General features: G+C 38.1%; 1 protein-coding gene across 1 annotated transcript in view; it reads right to left on the bottom strand.

The window, feature by feature from the left end:
• The window catches only part of PROZ (protein Z, vitamin K dependent plasma glycoprotein), a 432,931-nt gene that overhangs the window by 31,050 nt on the left and 380,141 nt on the right, over positions 1-21,740 (bottom strand). Inside the window, exon 7 of the mRNA XM_044071204.1 lies at positions 11,588-11,705. Within this exon, the coding sequence (XP_043927139.1) occupies positions 11,588-11,705 (118 nt within the window). The remainder of the gene's footprint in view (positions 1-11,587; positions 11,706-21,740) is intronic.

The raw sequence follows: 21,740 nt of genomic DNA, 5'->3' as shown, positions 1-21,740 counted from the left end.
CCAGGTAAGGTAATGGACAACACAGGAACTACACCACAGCCCAGAATACAGCAAAGCCTGTAAACTGGTCTAAACTAGTCGAGGAGAGGCAGGAAAACAAGGATTGTTTTTTTCGTTTTTGGACTGGCTCTCCTGCAACTCTCAAAATCCCTCTGACCACATTAATCTACATGGTTTCTCACAAACAATCCAAACTTGTGCTATAGTAGACAAAACAGTAAATAAACATTCAGTCCTAGACTGGATCCTTACAACCAGGACAAATTTATCCCTATACTCTGGTTGTCTCCAGGAAAGCCTCAGTGACCATATTCCAACTTACATTCTCCAACAGCAAATAAATTCATATGAACTTACCACCTACCACCAAATCCAATATAAGAAAAAAATGTATTCCCCCAAGACTTCATAACTAGTTTAAAAAATGCAACTGGGCATCACTCAAAGATCTCACTTTAGATATTGCAGTTGAATACTTTACCTCAACTTCCTCGATATCCTAAACCCCCCCCCCAAAACAATAAGTATAAAATCCAATTATGACCCTAGCTAACCAATGAAACAAGATCTCTGTTATAAACTAGCGATAAGTGCTGGGAGAAATGGCTTAATGACAAAACTACAACTAACAAATAAACATAGCTAGAACTACAAAATAAAGCTAAAAAACATACTAGACAGGACAAAATAAATTACTATAGCAGTGTCCAATCAAACATCAAAGAAACCCACAAAAATTCTGGGCTGCCATCAAAAAAATCCTACAGCCAGGACAAACTACTACTCCCTCCTCAATACTCACGGATACTAATGACAACATAGCCTGTCAATTTAATAGATACTTTACAGAATCCATAATAGCCCTCACAAACAATACATTTTCTTCCCCTACCCAGACTCACATAGTAACCACACTAGATCCCAATAACTTCTGTTTCTAACCTGTTGCAGTAAACACCATAGTTAAATATCTCAAAAGGCCTAAACCTGCTACATTTGCTGGTGACTATCTACCTGGTAAATATCTAAAAACCACTGCAGAAGCAATATCTTTTCCAGTATCCATATTAATAAATCAATCCATCTCAGAACAACAAGTCCCTAAAATTAAAGTATCGCATATCATCACAGTAGATAAAGGTGGAAACGTGAGAGAATTATCAGATTACTGGCCAATAGCTATATTATCACCATTATCAGAAATACTTGAGAGATGGATCCATTCACAAATCTTGAACTATCTAATAACCAACAATCTTCTATCTAACACTCAGCATGGTTTCTATCCTAATCATAGCACTACCACCACCTTTGTTAACCTTACTAACATTATTAATCACCATCACAATTATGGCAATTTAGTTTCCTCCATCTTTCCTGATCTCTCCAAAGCTTTTGATACTGTCTCCCATTCTAAACTCTTAACTACACTCTCAGAACTTAATTTTAGCCATGCTGCACCTAGTAGGTTCCAGAAATATCTAAATGGATGCCCAAAAGCTGTAAAATGGCAACACAATCTTTCTTCATTACTACCTGTAACCCTAGGAATTCCACAGGGATCTATTCTGGGCTCTCTCAGTTTTATTATCTTTACTAACAATCTTCATACTGCCACCCCACTTGCCTCTGTAGTTCATTATGCAGATGATTCCATTCTGATTTGTGCCACCCCAACACTACAAAAACTCCAAAAATATCACCCAGCACTCATTTAATGCTTTGGAATCTTGGCTAAACAATGCACAACTTATACTTAACCCTACCATTACAAAACTCATACTCTTCTATCCAACTAGAGCTGCAGATGCCCACCCACCATTCAATATCTCATTATTAAACCATACAATTATTTCTCCAGTTTTCCAAACAAAATTATTTTGAGTGGTCATTGACCATAATATAAAACTCGACATACGATATCACACACCATAAATAAAGTTCATAAAAAACTTGGAACCCTATACAGAAATCAACACTTTCTAAATAAATCTTCAAAGGTCACTATAGCAAGAACCTATCTTATCTTTACGCTACTATATGCCTCACAAATTCTTACAAGCATTAAGAAATCTGACCTAGCAAAACTTGAAACTTGATATAATAAAATTGCATAGTTTGCCACAGTAACAAATTTCACATCCCATCATTGTTTTTCTTTAAAACAATTATCCTGGCTTGAACTATCAAATCTACCTGCTTATAATCAACTCACCTTTGCCCATCGAATACTAAATCAGCCAGAAAGAATACCAGCACTTCAAAATCTATTAATACACTACTCCAGTAACGGGGTATTGCATTCCAATAACAAAGCCTTCCTAAATATATCCAAACCTAACAATGCAACTGGTGTTTCCCTTTACTCCAACTGCATAGCTAAAACTTGGAATTCCCTGCCATTAAATATCAGAACAACTACAAACACTTCCAGCTATAAAAACTTTTCAAATCACATCTGTCAGAATCATGGACCTACTCTTACACAAACCCTGGTTAGAAAATAGATGTCTCAAGGCAGCTAAAGGAACATGACCTGTTATTTTTGTATGTGAATAGTATATCTCTGCTTAGCATATATATTGTACACTTAACTTGCTTGTTTTCTACCTACAGTCACAGCACTGCTATTTTTTGTATCCTATCTAAACTATATGATTGTATCAGTGAAATGTATAACATGTATTTTTATTTTTTACTTGTATTTGAGATTGAATCAATATTTAAATATGTATGTTGTATATGTGTCTTACGGTTATTTATAAATGTGAAACATTTCTCCCCGGGCCTATATTGAAAAAGAAAATTTTGTCCAGTCAGACTTTCCTGGTAAACAAATGTAAAATAAATAAATGTCATGGGAGGCTGCTGGAGACAGCCTGCAGCATGTTGTGGGAAGCTGCTGGAGACAGCCTAAAGCATGTCATAAGGAGGCTGTTGGAGACAGAGGCCTGAAGTGCAGATAGTAAGATGTCTTGAGTAGAAGAGGAGCACTCTTTCTGTAAGAACAGTCTGGAAAGGAACAAGTCATACATCTCAACTGTACTAAATTCCTCGGTAAATACAGGTTTTGAGGGCAAAATATTGGGGTGCCACAAATTCCCGGGTGGACCATTTAATTTCCGAATTTCCTACGTGCAGGGCATGCGCAATGACGCCAGCTTCTGTAGATCGGTCTGTGTGTGCACAGCACAGCTTTCTTCCCTGGCTTAGCTCCTCCTCCAGGTAAAAAATGCAAGACAAACAGCAGCAGCTTTACTTTACTTATTTATACATGATTACTTTACTATAAGGCTGCAGGCAGAAGAATCTGTGTTTTAATTTACATAACGAAACTTTGTGGCAGCTTTACTTTAACAGCTGCAGGCTGGAGAAACTCTGCTTTCATTAATGGCTGCAGGCAGGACTGTGCTTTTTTTACTACTTAAAACTGTGCTTTCTTTTTACTTATGTGATTACTGTGTGTGTGTGGCAGCTTCACTTTAACAGCAGGAGAAAGTGTGCTTTCATTTTACTTATGTGATTATTACTAGACGAAACTGTGCTTTCTTTTTACTTATGTGATTGCTGCAGGAGTGCTTTCTTTTTACTTGTGTGATTACTGTAGGAGAAACTGTGCTTTCATTAACAGCTGCAAACAGGAGAAATCTGTGTGTGTAGCAGCTTTACTTTAAAGGCTGCAGACAGGGTGTGTGTGTGTATGAAAATGCACCAGTTAGGTATACCTGATAGTTAGGATTACTCAGGCTCAAACCCTGTACCTTAGGTACAAGAAGTAACAGCCTGAGTTCTCTACCCATAGCACCACTTCTGATTGAAGGAGTTGTAGCTCTCAATTGTATACATTTTCACAGAATGTCTAGATTGTTTGGCTCATACTTTTGGTCTGTTCCTCTTAAAATTTTGATGGTGCAGTGGTGCAGCAGTAGTGTTGCTGCCTCACAGCAAGAAGTTCTCTGGTTCAATTCTCAGTTGAAGTGTCTTCTGTGTGGAGTCTGCATGCCGTCCTTGTATTTGTATGGGTTTCCTCTGGGTTCTCTGGTTTCCTCCCACGATACAAAGACATGTGTCTGGAGCATTTCTTCCTGGGCCTCTGCTGAAAATTGGCTTTGTTTCAAGTTGGACTTTCCCAGTAAACAAATGTTAAATCAAAATTGTGGTTTTCTGGCAAATCAATAAGAACTGAATTCACTATTTAATGATAGCCATTTAAGTTTCAGTCTTCCTGTCTTTCAGGAAACACATGGTAACAACACAACATTTAATTCTAGCAGCTTTTCTAAGATTGTACAAGCAATGTTTAAAATGTGTCTTTGATTTTGGGCTTTTGTTCACCCCTCCCCAATAAATTTTGTCTTTTTCCAGATTTCTTGTGCTGCATAGTTCTTCAGGGGGAGAGAAGTGCAGTACTGTTTATGGCAAGTCTGTTTGTGTTGTTAGTGGCACAACAGGTACAATATTTGCTTTTGATGCAGAAGGCTGTGGGTTCTACTCCCACAATATGTAGCAGTATGGACATTACAGTATTTATGGTAAATGGGGTGAAATAGCCAAGTAATGGGACATTGGAATGGCTGCAGGGGAGAGGGCCCCATTCAACCATGATTTTGTGAGGGGGAAGGGTAGCAAACTCAAAGACAGCCCTAGGTGGCACAAACTCAAGCTACGCCACTGACCAGTAGGACATGGAGAATGATTTTGTAGGTCTTAGCAAACTATAATATTCTTTTGCTAAGATTAGAATATTGCCTACCATTAAATGCCCTACTTTTACCACAAATCCCACATACCGCAAGTCAGCAAAAACAAAATCCTAATCTCCCTTCCCAGTGAACATCATTACTACACATTTGAAAAAATGGTTACCATTTACTACAGGGTCTGGGCTGGGGCCATATTTTGGTTGTCTGTTCTTCAGTTTGCATTTGAAAGTTGGTATCCCACAATTATGTCGAAGTGGGTGGGGTTACATAATTATATATGCAACTTTTATGTTAATCAGCATACAGATTTGTACATATTTTTCATGGGCCTTTTTCCAGATTTTTGATGTTTCCAGGTTGAGAGGTATGGAACAAGTATGTGTGTGTGTGTGTGTGTGTGTGTGTGTGTGTGTGTGTGTGTGTGTGTATGTGTGTGTGTGTGTGTGTTTGTGTGTGTTAAAGGTGGATGGAAAAGGAAACCTATCATAAGAAAACTAGCAAATAGCCTGGGCAGAGTTATCAAGACTGAGCTGATTTTTTGCTAGGTATTCTGAATCTTAAAACTCTTGTTATTGGTAATTTTTTTTGCTTAGTATGTTTGAAGAAAGCCAGGTCTGTGTATTATTTAAAAGTCTGCAATAAAAAGTGAGTATTTTCAATGAAAAGCAAACGGGTTTATTGTTGAAACATGGAAATGATGGTGAATATGGCTGAAGCTGCATATTCTGCTTTAGCGAATAGCCTCCAGCATACCACATATGGTGGAGAATCTTGGCAAAATTTCTACTTTTGCTAATGATAACCAAAATGAAAATATATGAGAAATGCTTGAAAGTTATTGAATGTATCAATCTGTGGATGGGGATGTAACATCTTCGGAAACAGAGAGTGACAGAGAAATTGTCTCATGTTCACTCACAATCACCTATTACTTCAATAGTCTTCCATAGAGTGTGAGAGATGTAGCTATATAATGTTATTGCAGGCAAAGCTCTCACATGAAGCCAGGGCAAATAGCAAGGTTGTCAGCACCATACAACACCACACTAACCACTCTCAGACATCTGAGACCAATCAGGTAGACCTACATATGCTGAAGCTCTTAGAAGTAACCGACCTAAATCACAGAGGCCAACCAAATGTAAGTCTGAGAAACAAGTACTCTCAGCAACCTTACAAATACATCATAGGCAGCACCCACCATGAAACATACACCTGTGAGTCACACAGTCATATTCCAAACAAACAAACAAACAAACAAACAAACAAACAAACAAACAAACAAACAAACAAACAAACAAGTAAGACAAACTAGCCACATGCCAATATTCTTGTCATAGGTGACTCCATAGTAAGACACATTGATGCACCACCCACTAGCCTGTGCAATCACATGGTCACAATCAGTTGTCTGTTAGGCACCTGGATTCACCACAGCACACAAACGCTCATATCTCTGCACCATAAGTTAACATATGACACAGTCATTGAACATGTGGGTGTAAAATGACTCAAGACTTACCTCCCTGGACTACAGGAAAAGCGATATTATGGAGCTCTCAGAATATGTGTCTGAGGTAACCTATCCTAGAGCAGTACATAACATAGAGCAGTACCTAACCTAGAGAAGTACTCTACCATTACCAAAAATGATACAATACAATCAAAAGAAAATTGACTTCAGCAAATTGCTTATGTTCTAACGTTGTTCTAAGGGGGTGCAGTATATATATATATATATTAGTCTGAGAAGAGAAGGTAGTCTGTCCAAACTGCTTTACCAGTGAATGCCCGTACAACTCCCCCCAAGGCTTCCGTGTATTGCCTAAAACTTATCTACTCCCAGTGTGTATCATTTTAGGCAAAGACAGTCTTCTAAAGCTTCCAACATAACTAAACAGAAACAGGGCAACATTAAGGTATTGCTGCTCAATACTATGAGCTTTTACAAAAAAAAAAAAAAAAAAGAAAACTCCACAATCTGCAAGCACTATTTATCCTAGAAAATGAAGATATATGCATTGTTACAGAGACCTTTTCAAGACCAGGAAAAGCACTCCAACAGTGCAGGGCATCAATACATATCACTTGTTCAGGCCCACCACATTAGAAGTAAGCATTAAAGGCAAAGGTGTTTCTATAGTCTTAAAAAAATAAATCTTACCTTCAGATTCATTAGACAAGATAATGACTTAGAAATACTCCACATTTAACTTGCTAAAACAAAATACCTTATAACATAAGACCCACTCTGTATCCCCCTACCTAACCAGTATGGAGTCACTATGTATTAAGCCAAACACCATTTTCTTAGGAGACTTCAGCTATCTCACTATCAGCTTGGAGACTTAATACATTCCCAAACGTGTATGCTCAGTGATTTCTGGACTTCATAATTACATTCTCCCTGGACCAGTTTGTCTAAGCCACAACCAGGGAATATAGAATCCTGGACTTGGTCCTTATCAATATGGGACAGCTCTGCTCCCCACTTATTGTAATCTCTTCTGTTGTCAAATCGGATCATAAGTTAGTCACATTCATCTTAAGATTGATACCAAAACATCCTCCAACACCTCAGTATTCAGAGACTATGCATGACTAATCTACTAAAACTGAATGATGACCTGACTAAATTCAAAAGCCACATTGACCTCAACAATCCTGCTTATCCAGAATCCTTTAATGCCATGTTCTATGCAGATAGTTGTACAAGTGCCATCTGCTCTCTTCAGAAATAAATACCATGCAAAATTCAAAAATAATCCCCTACAGTGGAACCCCAATATAAACAGACTCTATAATAAAAGAAAAAAAAACAACTCATTGCATGTAAAAATAAATTGAACTCTCAAAAAGCTAAAAATGTTCTTGCTTAACTAAAAAGGAACAATGAATCCAGATCAAATCAGCCAAAGCCAGATACGAGATAAAAATAGCCAAACAGGTGAAAGATAAGTACAAAACCTTCTTTAACTATGTTAGAAATCTCAGGGGCAATATCTAGCACAGTGCAGAGCTAATAGTAAATGATATCAAGCATACAGACCAAGAGGTCACTGCCAATCTACTGGCAGACAAATTCATCTCCAGTCTCACTCCCCCGTTTCCTATAATACTCTTGGATCAAATACCCACATCTCCTCCCTCTTCAAATCCCCCAAGTACAAGTTCTCAAGGCACTATTTAAGGCCAAGAACACTCTGTCTATGGGTTAGATAACATACCAGACTGCCTATTGGCTAGCCTTTAATATGAGTTAACTGAACCCCTACAGAGATTATTAAACAGCTTCAAAACAGGCTTTGTCCACGATGAATGGATAATAGCAAGTCATTCCCTTACATAAAGGTGGGGCTACAACAGACCCAGGTAATAACAGACCTATAAGCGTCATCTGTAAGGCTATGGAAAGGATCATTATGAAACTAATCAATAGGGATATAGGTGACCTACAGATTCTCAGACCAACCGTTCAGATTTGTCAAAGGCAGGTCCGACCTACTTAACCTGTTGACTTCTTTGAAAAAGTCACCGAGGCAGTGAGGGCGAATATGTGCACACTGCTGGTCAACACCATCCTAAACTCAGGTATAACAGATAAACTCTCTCAACTAAATGTCAACCCATATCTAATTTGCTGGAATGCATACTGGTTCACAAATAGAATGCAGGAAGTAAGAGTGGTTGATTCTACATCCTCCAAAAGAACTGTCACTAGTGGAATGCACCTGGATTCAGTCATTGGAGCACTTCTGTTTGGCATTTACTTCTTGGAGGTTAAAGCTAATGCTGAAAAATTGTGGCTGACCAAGTTTACAGATGACTGCAAGTCTGGTGCCATCATAAACTCCCCAGAGAATACTGTGGTCCTAAAAGAACGCCTGTCATAAACAAACAAACAAAGAGCTTGTGCAAAAACCATGAACTAAAACTAAATGCTGAGATATGTATAATGATATCCTTCAGCAAGCATATCTTTCTTTGTAACTATCACATTGACAGCATCCTCCTGAAACCTGATCTTGTAGTTAGAGATCTAGGAACCCTATATTGACAATGAACTGTTCTTTGATCATCATGTATCCACTATTGTAAGGAAGGTTTTTTCATCGTGCAGCTTATATTGAAGGGAATGTCATCCAGATCAAGGGATATTATTGTTCTTCTGAAACTGGCAGTCATTAGGTTGGTTATTGAGAATAATGCCCCTTTTGGTATGTACCTGTTCAAACACTTGTCACAGCCGGAATGATCACACTTCCTCACTAAATGATCAAGAGCATAAATCATAAAAACTATGCAGTCCACCTCAAAGCTGATCTAGCAGAGTAATTCTCATGATTGTTTTGCATTTTATCCTGATACAATAATAGTAGAGACTTAGACACAGCACGGGGGAACATGCATGAACAGTTTGTTAATTGCGGGGAGGGTTAAGGTTTGGATGTGAACAAATTTTCAGAACGGAGAGGTATTGTATGTTGGAAGACTGATAGCTGATCAAGTTTTACATTACAATATTATATAAATTGTTCAGTCTAGTTACTACTTCTCTCATCCACAATCCACGAATACATTGATTGGAGGAAGCTAATTCTCACCACCAATCACAAACGCAAACCAACCACACCTATCAGCATCCAGGCCAGGACCAGCAGACCAATTAGAAAACTATTTTATAAATCATTTTGCTTAAGAGTTTTACGAAAATATGTATAAATAAGAGAGAGATTGAATAATTCAGTTCTATACTGTAAGTGCTCACCTACAGTACTGTTGAAAAGAAATAATAAAAGCTTTTCCGAGGAACGAGGAGAATACTAGACCGTTTTATATTGTGAAATTAATCTTCTATAGGAATGTTAGACACTGTCTGGCTTTTCTTGGTGCTCTTCCGAGCTATTGATTCTCGCACAGAATCTTTCAACTCGATTTTTAGTTATTTTACTGTGGCGTCGGTAACTTAGCAAGGAGAGCTTCAAGGGCAAATTCCCTTAGTGGATTTATTTTGCGGTTGCACTACTTTATTATGAAATAACCTAGACCTTTTTTTACAGCTTTCCAGAAATCCAAACAGACAGTATGAAAAGCATTGTTTTAATTAAACATGGCAGCCATCCGTCATCTACCAGATTCACCAAAAATATTTCCACTTTAAAAACAAGTTTTGTATTTTCTGTGTGAAATCACCAAACACTTTTTTATTAGTTCTTAAAATAAAATATCATGAATTTGATATAAGAATAAATGCCAAACAAATGATACCATGCTTCTGGTGTAAGAAGGTGTAATAACACATTTTGTAAATTTGTATTTTATATTGCAGCTCCAGCCTCTTTTTGCTCTTTTTACTATAACTTTATAAAGCATTCACTTCATTACAACATCCCATAAAAATAACACTAGATTTGCCATAATGGTTAAGGTCTTTACCTCAACAATTGTGTCTTTCGCCTTTTCCCGGTTAGAGGTCACCACAGCAGAACTCCGGTCCGCTAATGATTGGCAGTAGATTTTTACGTGCCGACTTGCTCATCAATAACAGTTGCCATATTTAACATCCTAGCCCGCATATGTGTTTGCATTTCAAACTTTGTCCAATAAAAAAAAAAATCAACTTTTTGAACAATCCAGGTAAGCATACAGCAATAAAAATTGCTTGTTAAATCCCTCAGAGCCACACTCTCCAGGGATCTAAATCTTGTCATCACAATAAACAAAACATGCTGGAGGGATAGGTTCCTGACCCAGAGACTCCCCAGACTCTGGAATAGACTGCCCATACATGTCAAGCAGAGTGCCTCTTTGGCCCTCTAGATGGGAGATGACTAGATGGGAGAAAGGAAATTCACCCCAGCAATCACGTCAGTCACTCTGCTAGACAGGGGTCCAGGGAAGTAAATAGTGTGGGAATAAATAGCCATGGAATTGTTATGGCTAGGCTTGTATAGGCCCTATGAATCTATAAAATGTTTGTCTTGAAATGTATAGTATGAAAAAAGAGGAGCCATTGGACATGCTAAAGTCACATGCGATACACTTTGCTCCTTTGGACAACAATATACTTATCTAGGTGTTTTGCATCTGACTGTGAAGCCAATGACCCTAAGTCAATAAATGGCCTATAAGGTGTAGCTGGGGGGGGGGGGGTAATGAGATGAGTGACCTATGGACATTCTCCCCCACTATTGGAAGGGCACTGGAACTGTTACAGTGGGAGTAATTTAAGCTGCAAACTACGCCTGGTGCTGTAATTGCTCCTGTGGTGCTAATATAGTCATTTGCACCATGTTTCCATGGGATGGCTATGTAGAAAAAGTTTTTATTTAATCCCAAAGTCACCTTCTCTGATGTTCCTGATTACTAAAACCACACTTCTGACATCCAAAACACTGCAATTTAAATATTTCAGATTTCCAAATTACTAAACTTCTAAACATTCAAGCCAACATTTCAGCAATTTTATCATACTGAACATTACAATGCATGTGTCACAGACTCTGGAACTTGCATATAAGTTTAATGAGTATGCTTCAAAGCTCTATTTCATACATAACCATTTATTACTCATTTAAAAACTGACCATATTTATATTTCTGCTTGAATGTAGTGAAAAATAAAAGCATACAAACTTAGAAATTGGATCACTTCTAAGTGAGAGGCACTGTAAAATTATTTATGACTCGCTTCTAATGTCACATTACTCTAAAGAATAGACAGTGGGTATAGGAGACAAGAAACACACAGACAGAACAATGTGACCAGTGGGAATTTTGGTTGTATATAGACAGCGATGCAGGGAAATAATACAATGTTGTCAACAGTTAAGCATATAAGAGTGCGACAGAAACTGGTTTAACTGCTGTATTTGTATTACATACCTGTAACAACTCTGACAGAATCAAACTGGTTCATACACCAAGCTGAGGTTAGCACATAATTGTTGCTAAGGATTGCACCACTGCAGAATATTTGGTTACTACTGTTTATTAACAGGACCTGCAAGAACAAATTAAATATATTGTCAGCATCTAAAACTACATTTTTTTCAATTGCTGGTCCTCACATGTACGGAGGACAATATTAACTGTATGCAAATAAGAATATCATCTGCTTTCTGAAGACTAGGAAAGTGACTCAGAAGGAAATATGACTAATACTTTCATTTACCATATTTCAGCATTATTACTTTCCATAAGTGAAAAACCCTTATGTCATACTACAAAAATATTCCCCGGGATTCAGCAAGCAGTCATGCTGAAATAAGTTATTTTTGCACAGTATGGACCATTCCTGTTCGGCACAGCAGCGCGCCATGCATATTTATGAAGGTGCACTGCCATGCTCTAAAACAAACATGGTTCCATGTCCGAGCACAGGGTGTGTGTCTAAGAGCAGAGGTCACAATACACACACCCCCTGCACTCCAGAATTGCCTTTCAGCAATTAAAAATGAGTGAGAATGTTCGTAACTCCCCCAACCTGTCAGAAAACAAATCTGTGGTCAAAGGCATAAGGGACAATCATCCCTATGAAGCATACCTTTCAACTGTACAGATTTTTGCAGAATGCCCAGATTTTTGCCTCATATTTTTGGTATGTTCCCCCTAAAATCTAAACCTTTCTGGCAAATAGCTGAGGATTGAAGTCATTAAATAATGACAAAACATTTGAGTTTCCAGATATTTGCTCTAAGAGAGGTTGAGAGGTACACAGCACCAAGCCAAAAGTTAGTAGGATATAACAGGTAGCCATAGTATTATATGTCAACATTTTTTACTCATCATAACATCTAAACAAACAACATCAAATTCATAATAATTGAAAAAAACAAAGCATCAAAAACTCATAACATGAATAACAAAGAGCATTGATAACAACAACAAGCACACTAATAGCATCCAGACACTGTGGGCGCCCCCACCACAGTAAGAAGCCCCTGCACTCGAAAGTATAGCTCTGCCCTGCGGTTGCACTATTTCCTAGGCCACACTAGTGTGGCTGTAGTTCTCCCTTGAGTTGGTATATATGATATTTATTTATTAACGGGGCATTGCAAGTGCATAAACTAAACCTGTAAAAAACATAATGGTAGTTTTCAATGTTTTGAGATTCAATGTTATGAGTTTTAGATGTTTTGAAGAGTAGATGTTTTGATAGGCAACCAGCATAAGCACATAGCGCACACCTCCCAACCCGTCAGAGTAAGGAATGTGGACAAAGCCAAAAGGGACAATTGTCCCACAAAGCAGAATGTTGATAAAATAACAGGTTCAGCATTAGCAGGGATATTCTGAAGGGTATAGATAAAATAACACAACAAAACTGTTTTTTTATTTTTTATTTTTATAAATGCGATAAAGTTTAACTATAGCTGATTGGGTGTGCCCGTTGCTTAGGTACGCTTAGTACAGCTTAAACAGCACAAGAAATTAAATAGCAAGAGACACCCAACATAAGCAGTATTGCAATAGTGTAGTAGTTAGCATGTATGTTTTGTGAGCAGCCGTTCCTGGTTTGATTCCACACTGTAACCAATTAGCATTTTACATGTGAAAGCAATACGTAAACATTTCTTTTAGTATTACCTAATAAATAACGTATATTTGTTAACTGGAGTACTGCATTAGGTCCAGATGTGAGGTGTCAGTTGAATAAAGTTGTGAAATCCCCATATAAACACAAGTGACCCATGCGGTATAGTCACACATGAATAAATGCAATGAAAGCACCTTGGGGGAATGTCAGGGACAGTAAACAAATTTATAATATGTAATGAATGATGAATCAATGCCATATAGCAGATAGTCTATAAAATGAAAAATAAGCAATGCTAAGCATTGCACATCTCTGCTGACCAGGTGTAAGCATTGTGTAAATATGACTGCTAAGCAATGAGTAGCCCAGCTAAGTGGATTTGCCCATCAGTAAGCAGGGCTAGACCTGTCCCTTTAAGCAATGCCAACCTTAGCTAAGCAGGTTTGCCCATAGCTTAGCTTAGCTCAGCATATTCAAAACCATCCAATCATGGCAAAGGGTGGGAAATCGGCCATATTTAAACCCCACAGGTGGGAATATAGTTCATAACTGGTAGCAGCTTTCCACTGTAGGCAGGATGGCAGGAGTTAGAGAGGGAGTGTGCTTCTGGATGCAGCACTGGGGCATACAGGAGTCCAAGGTCATGGTAGGACTCCTAGAAAAAAACATGATGAGAGACTGCTGTAGGGCCAGTACCAGGGCTCCCAATATAAAGTGGAAGCCTGGGACCGTCTCACCTGTGAGCTCACCAGTGCCACTGGTATCTCTCAGACTGGGGAGCAGGTCAGGCACCACTATGCCGACTTGAAGTGGAGAAAGAGAGAGCTCTTGGATGAGTGGGTCCAAGAAGCAAGGGAGAAGGGTGATGTCCCAGCAATGTGTATGTAGTCATACCATTACTGTTTACTAAAGTCCAGCATGTGTATGTGATGAATATGTATTCCTAAATATGTCTCTATTTCCTTTACAGCTGCAGCTGAGCAGACTGTGAATCAGGAAGCCCATGCTAGAAGGCTGCAAAGGCTGCACTGCGAGGCTAGTGAGTAACAATCCTTTTTGTAGTAGTCATAACAAATAAATATAAAGTAGTAGAAAGTCTCCTGGTAGTATACAAACTGTTGTATGGGTTGTACTGAATAAACCAGACAATATGACAGTAATAGTCCCATATAGATCATATTTAAATAAAACTGTAACTGCCTGGCAATAAAGCTCTAAATCCTGGACTGGTTGTGTTTACTCTGGTATTGTATGGCATTTATTGTTGCATTCTATGAATAGTAATGTTGTGTTAACCACTGTTACCCACACTGTGCTACATTAAAAAATGTCTAGGAAGGTCTGTATAAGACTATTGTAAGTACAAGATCAGTTTGTACAACCAAGGGAGACTTAGACAGAAAACACTGAAAAAATAGAGAGCAACATCCAAATAGCACACTCTACTGCGACTTAAATTGCTGTATTTTTAGCAGACACAACCATGGTTCGAATCCTGGGAGTGGTAGTAAGCTGTATGCATAATCATACCTCTCAACTGTACAGATTTTACAGAATGTCCAGATAATTGGCCCATATTTTCTGCCTGTTCCTCTGTCCCCCTGGCAAATCACTGGGATGATCTCAGAATTGTAGTCACAAAATAATGCCATACATTTGATTTTCAGACCTCAAAACCTTCAGAAAATGTATATTAAAACAAATCCTGTCACTCTAGCAACTCTCCAAGTTTATGACAGCAATATTCAAAACATGTCCCTATTTATACCCCCATGTTGTCAAGCTTTGTCCAGAGTGTGTGCATTTGAAGATTGAGAGGTATGTGCATAATATTAACTGGAATCTGGGAATATGTGTAAAAACAGTCAGGTAGTGTTAACAAACATTCTCTCCACAGGTCTGTTAGATAAGAAAACTATGCCTGCCAATAAAGATTTAAATCCTGGACTGGTGGTATAGTATGGCCTGACATGTAGCATTCAGTAACATCTGATATCAGAATAGTACTATTGTGTCAACCACTGTTTCTCACACTGTGCTACATAAAAATATGTGTAGGAATGTCTGTATAAGACTGTTGTAATTACAAGGTCAGACTGTACAACCAAGAAAGACGTAGACAGAAAACACTGAACAGATAGACAGCAATATCAAAATAGTGCATTCTACTGTGACTTAAATGTTGTATTTTTAGCAGATACAGTCATGGTTCAAATCCTGGGAGTGGTATTAAGCTGTATGCATAATCACACCTCTCAATTGTACAGATTTTTCAGAATGTCCAGATAATTGGCTCATATTTTCTGCCTGTCACTCATTCATCTCTCCAAGTTTATGACAGCAATATTCAAAACATGTCTCTATTTGTACCCCCATGTTGTCAAGCTTTGTCCAGAGTGTGTGCATTAAGAGATTGAGAGGTGTGTCCCTAATATTAACTTTGAATCTAGGAATATGTGTAGAAACAGTCAGGAAGTGTTAACAAACATTAACTCCACAGGTCTACCAGGTTAGCGACATAAGAATTTAGCTATAAGATAGTTGAAGTATACACTGTGTACAAACATACTACTGCCTAAATCAAGGCCATAGGGTATTGTAATAATACCTGTACCTTATTGATTAGAACAATGATCATTAAAGTTTTGAGTACTACAAGGATATATAAGTTGTTAATTGACATCTACCCCCCTCCCCACCATATCTGCAACAATAATCTAAATACACAAATCAATGGGTATGTTTACACCAAACCTACTGTTGGGACATATGTCCTATTGTTCAATAAATATTGAAATGTGTGTCTATTAATATTCCATGTTGAAATACTATCATTGGTGGCCTGTTGCTCTCAATGTAACCTGCATGCTATTATAATGGCTGCTGTGGTTCCATATAGGCATATGTTCTGTTTGCTATGCAACTGTTTCAAATCTGGTGTTTTGGGTTAATGGAAATATCTGTGCATGCTGTTATAACTAATCCAGGATTGTGTTGACTATTACTAACCCACATATGTTTTAAAACTGCAACATCATAGCATGCATGGGAAGGCCGGTCCCAGCAGACCCACCTCTCCCACCTCATCTGGCCATGGCACCAGGCCCCAGAATGCCTGTGACCCACCACGGGACCTCCTCATCTGCTGGTCCGGCATCACCTTTGGGTGGAACTGCCTCAGGGGATGGGGTGCCCCCCCCGGGAGCAGACAAGATCCTGTCACCCAAAGTCAGGTCCATGGATTGGTGTGTAGCAAGCTCCAAAGGGAGTTTGGAGATCTGCTACATCAGCTTGAGGGTCGTGTGGTGCATTTAGAGGGTCAGCCTGCCTTTCCTGCTCAGCACCCAGCACAGCCACCTTCAGGATTGTGAATGTGCAGTGGTGACTGCCCATAGGTGGGGACCTCAGTCCCACTGTTTCCATTTGGGGGCTCATGGGCTTCCAATTTCCAAACACTCCTCCCCATCCAAGGTATTTACCCCCCACATGTCATATACCGCCCATGTATGCTGTCTTGTCTGTCTTGTCTGTCTTCCTACCCAACCTACCTCCCCAAATATACCTATTATCCTTCCCCAACATCCCACTCTCACCTTAAAAAAAAAAAAGGCAATCTGTTCCCCCCCAAAAATTTCACCCCATACATAACTGTCCATTTTGCACGTGACCACTGGACACATGTAATCTGGTCTAATTGGCTTCACAACACATTATTCTTGTGTTCACCCCTCTCTCAGGGGTTTGAGTGTCCAAATTTACCTCCAAACTCAGTACATATGCACAGCTGTTGCTGTAGAGGAAATGGACAGCTATGGACCTTCCCTACACCTGTCCCGTACATCCCTAGCTACTTTCCCTATTATTTTTTCCTCTGCATGCCCCCTTTTTCATCACTTTCCTATCATCCCTTTTTTCTTTTCTTTTAAAGAAATTAGCATGGGGATAAGCAGAAGTAAGCGGGTTTAAGCAATGCCTACACAGATTAAACACTTTCAGGCTAACTATCTGTAAGCATATTTAACCGGAAGTTAGCATTGCTTACCACCACGCAAACCCACTTACAATTGCTTAGTGCCTTAATTACTCTGTATCCAACTGCCAGCAACAAAATAACCAGCACTTGCAAGTCTCGAACCCAGGACCCTACACACCATAGCCACAGTGATTCACCACTAAGCCATTTAAGCAGTATGTGCATGTGATGTTTTCTCAAACATATCATGCAGCACAGTCATTCATCAGCAGGGAAAATGTATTTATATATGTAGATGCATGTATGTATGTACTATATATATATATATATATATATATATATATATATATATATATATATATATAGATAGATATGTAGACATACATGTCTATATTTTTTAATTTCTCCAAGACTTTTGGGTTTCTAATACCATGACAGGAATGGACCCCATTCCTAAGTCAAAGTAGGATTAAAGTTCATGAAATTAGTATTGTTTCACTCTTTGATGTTAGCCAAAAGTGCTCTTTGCAGCACCCTCAATGTGCCCAGTAATGACTCCTTCTGCAATTCGTATGGTGTTACATGAATTGGTAACATATCTAAATACGACTGTAAATTCTTTTTTATAAGACCAGTTGTTCCTACTACTATTGGAACTGTCTGGGTATCTTTCTTCCACATGGCTCTCATTTCTGCCTACAGATCAAGGTATTTTATGACTTTGTGTCTCTCTGTACATAAGACACTGTAGTCACTAGGTGTGGCAATTTCAATAATCAATGCTACTTTTGTCTTCTTTTCTTGGACCACTATATCCAGTTTTCTAGCATCTATCTTTTGGACTGTTCATATTGAGTGATCCCCTGTGATGTAAACTTCATCATTTTCTATGATTCTCTGTGGCTCATGTTTCCAGTGTTTTTCAGCCACTTCAATACCATAATGTTTGCACAATCTCCAGTGAAACAATCTCGCCGCATTATTATGCCTTTCAATATACAGTCCTTCTGCCATTAGAGTGTCACAACCAGCAATAAGGTGTGTGACTGTTTCAGTTTGGTTCCACAAAACCTACATATGTCTGTTTCTCCCACATGTTCAATGGACTTAGTAAACCAGTGTGTACGTAGTCCACTATCTTGGGCTGCCAATATTAACCTTTCATTTCTTGATGTAAATTCACCTCTCCTTAACCATTCCTGCATTCGTTCTTGATCAACATGAGGCTCTTCCAGAAGTTTTCTATACTTGCAACTATATTTATGTTTTTTCCACACTTCTTGTCTTCTCACCTGGTCCTTCGCTTTATATTCTTCCATTTGTTTTTTAGCACATTCAGTTGCTGCCTGTTTTTTATCCACTTCTGGTTTGATTTCCATTCCTGCTTGACATTGATATGCTTCTGCTAAATTAAGCAGAGCTGTCATCTTAGATTTATTCTCCTCATGTTTCAAGACTTTCACCACATTTGGATCTTGTGAGGTCAGTAGATATGTGTGGAGTCTCACAATTGCAGATCTATACATGTAATCAATTTCATGGAGGCCCATCCCTCCTTCAGAATGGGGAATATATAATCTTGGTATACACTGATTTTTATAAATCATTTGGTGAGCATGAAGCATCCTTCTTGTTTTAATATCCAGTCTATCCAACACTTTTTTGGGGCCAATCAATCTCTTCAAAACTATAAGTTAGGACAGGAAGAGCAAATTGATTTATAGCTTGGATCTTGTTCCAATGTGTCAATGCTGTTTTCAGGATTACTGTAAGTCTTCTAAAGTACTCCTTACTAAGCTTTATTTGCATTTGTTCATGTTTTATTGCTGATCCTTGATCAATTCCCAAGTATTTATACACCCCGCTCTTGCTCAAGTTCTTTTATATCACATTCTTGTCCCAATCTGATGTTTTCCTGGTGCTGCAATTTTCCTTTTTTAAAGGTTGCTTTTGCACATTTATCAAGACCAAATGACATTCCAATATCATCTGAAAAAGTTTTGACAACCTGCAGCTGTGCTTTCAGTTCCTCATCTGATGAGCTATACAATTTTAAATCATTGACAAAGAGAAGATGAGAAGTCATTAGACTTTGTTATTTTCTAGAAGCCAAATTGTAGCAATGGGCTAAACTGTTAAGTAAACAGCTTATTGGGTTAATGGCAAGGCAGAAAAGCAAGAGTGACAGAGAGTCACCCTGGAAAATCCCCTTTTGAATTTTTATGCCTGGGATAATAATATGTCCTTTAGCATGGCTTAACTGCAAAGTGGTTTGTCACTGTTTCATAGCTACTGTAATACAGTCAATCAGTTGTAGGGTGTATCTTATACATTTTTAAGCAGTCTTTTATCCATGAATGTGGGATACTATCAAATGCTTTTTTGAAGTCAATCCATGCCATACTTAGGTTCTTCCCCTTCTTACAATTCTCCATGATAACTTTGTTTAACAACAAATGGTCCTGTGTTCCATATGACTTTCTTTTATTGCCCTTTTGTTCTAGAGCAATAATTGAGTTTATATATGTATATATATATATATATATATATATATATATATATATATAAAATATATAACTATAACAGTATATATATATATATATATATATATATATATATATATATATATATATATATATATATATATATATATCTATATATGTGTATATATATATATATATATATATATATATATATATATATATATATATATATATATATATATATATATATATATATTGAATTTGCACATTGGATCCACACTCTGAACCTCTCACTGTAAAACATCTGACCAAAGGCACTGTTAATGGGGGTGAAGGAGCCTAAAATAGGGATCTCTTGTAATCATTGCCATTATCCCTTCCTCCACAGCTGAACTGATCTGTCTTGCAACACAATAAACAGCACTTGCAAGTCTTGAACTGAGGACCCTGCACAACCTAACCACAACAAGTTAACAGTAAGCCATGTTAGCTGTAAGATATCAGGAAGATTTCTAACATATCATGCAGAACAGTCAGTCTATCATAGGGAATGTACAATGTGGAAGCAGTAAACATTCCAGTGATACATATACTCTCTCACACACACACACACACACACACACACACACACACACACACACACACACACACACACACACACGTGTGTGTGTGTGTGTGTGTATACACATACATACACATATAAATATATAACTACTTACAGATATGTATAAAAAGAGTATATATAGAGGGTGCATAGCATATTCTTACAGTTGCCACCTTTTAAACTGACCAGTGTTTGATTATTTCCTAAATAATGAGAATTATTGCATTAAACATATACCCACACACAATGCAAAGGACATGACACCACACCCAAGTTTGCACACATAGAAATGTTTATTTGTGTACTATTTCAGTTGTTTATGCCATTTCTTATAGCAGTTAGGTGTTTGAAATACATAATAACTGATTAATGCAACTCTCAAACAAAACATTTGACACAGTAATCTGCAAAACGTAACATACTTTGCTGTCCAAGCTAAGGCCTTCAATAGCACAATAGTAAATTACAGATGTAGTTCAGCAGCCTCCAATTACATTCTGTACTCAACCCCTAGGGAGAAAAGTTTTAATTGTCACAATGTAAATGTAGCTGTTACATAACAATGCTTAATGTAAAATGTCACTATCACACTGTCAAACAGAACTGTGTGTAAGACAGTAAGCTCTAGCCCACCACTGTTCCCATGATGAAATGGATGAAAATGTACAGCCATATACCTTAGTGGTTCTTACTACTGATCTCCCTCACATGTTGTAACAGCCTAGGTTAAAAACATTTAATACCCTTTGCCCATAAAATGTCTTACAAGGGCATATAACAGTGTTCTACATACACTAATCACCGGACTGTACAAAGTCACACACGTTTTGTCCAGCTGTATCCCTCATATATATGGACCCTGCCCCACAATTTGTGTGGGAGTCCACAACATCACTGGAATGATAGCAGGAATGCCAGCACTAAATAATGATAGACCATTACCTAACAATCTCTTATTGCATGACATCTGGACAAAGCCTGGTATATAGGTAGAGGACAGAGGCTGAAACACAGGGCCTTAGTTGAAATATTGCTGTTATACACTGTGAAAGTTGCTGGTGTTACAGGATTGGTTGCAACATACCCTTACTCAGGAATATGAAGTCAGAAACACAAATGGATGTTGCCATGTACTGACAGCAATCAACTGAGGGAATGCACTGATATGTCAGAGACAAGATCTGTGTGATGAACAGATAAAACATAGCCAATCCTCTGGCCATCATGTGGATAGGCCCACAGTTGAGAGCAGACAAACTGTATTTCATGCAAAACTAGCATGTACACACAAACTTTGTAAAACTAGCAGTATTCAGTGGATATAATGGCAACACTCACACACTGTCCCTAGGTCTGGAACCTTATACAAACATATCGTTGGCCTGTGTCCACAAGTCCTGTTGTAAGAGATATTGCTACCTGCTGTCTGTAACACT

This window comes from Protopterus annectens, chromosome 5.part0 (genome assembly GCF_019279795.1).
Source record: "Protopterus annectens isolate FY-2018-M chromosome 5.part0, PAN1.0, whole genome shotgun sequence".
NCBI classification, from domain to species: Eukaryota; Metazoa; Chordata; order Ceratodontiformes; family Protopteridae; genus Protopterus; species Protopterus annectens.
Note: the sequence above shows the minus strand (reverse complement) of the source record. Positions and strands in the feature narration are given on the sequence as shown.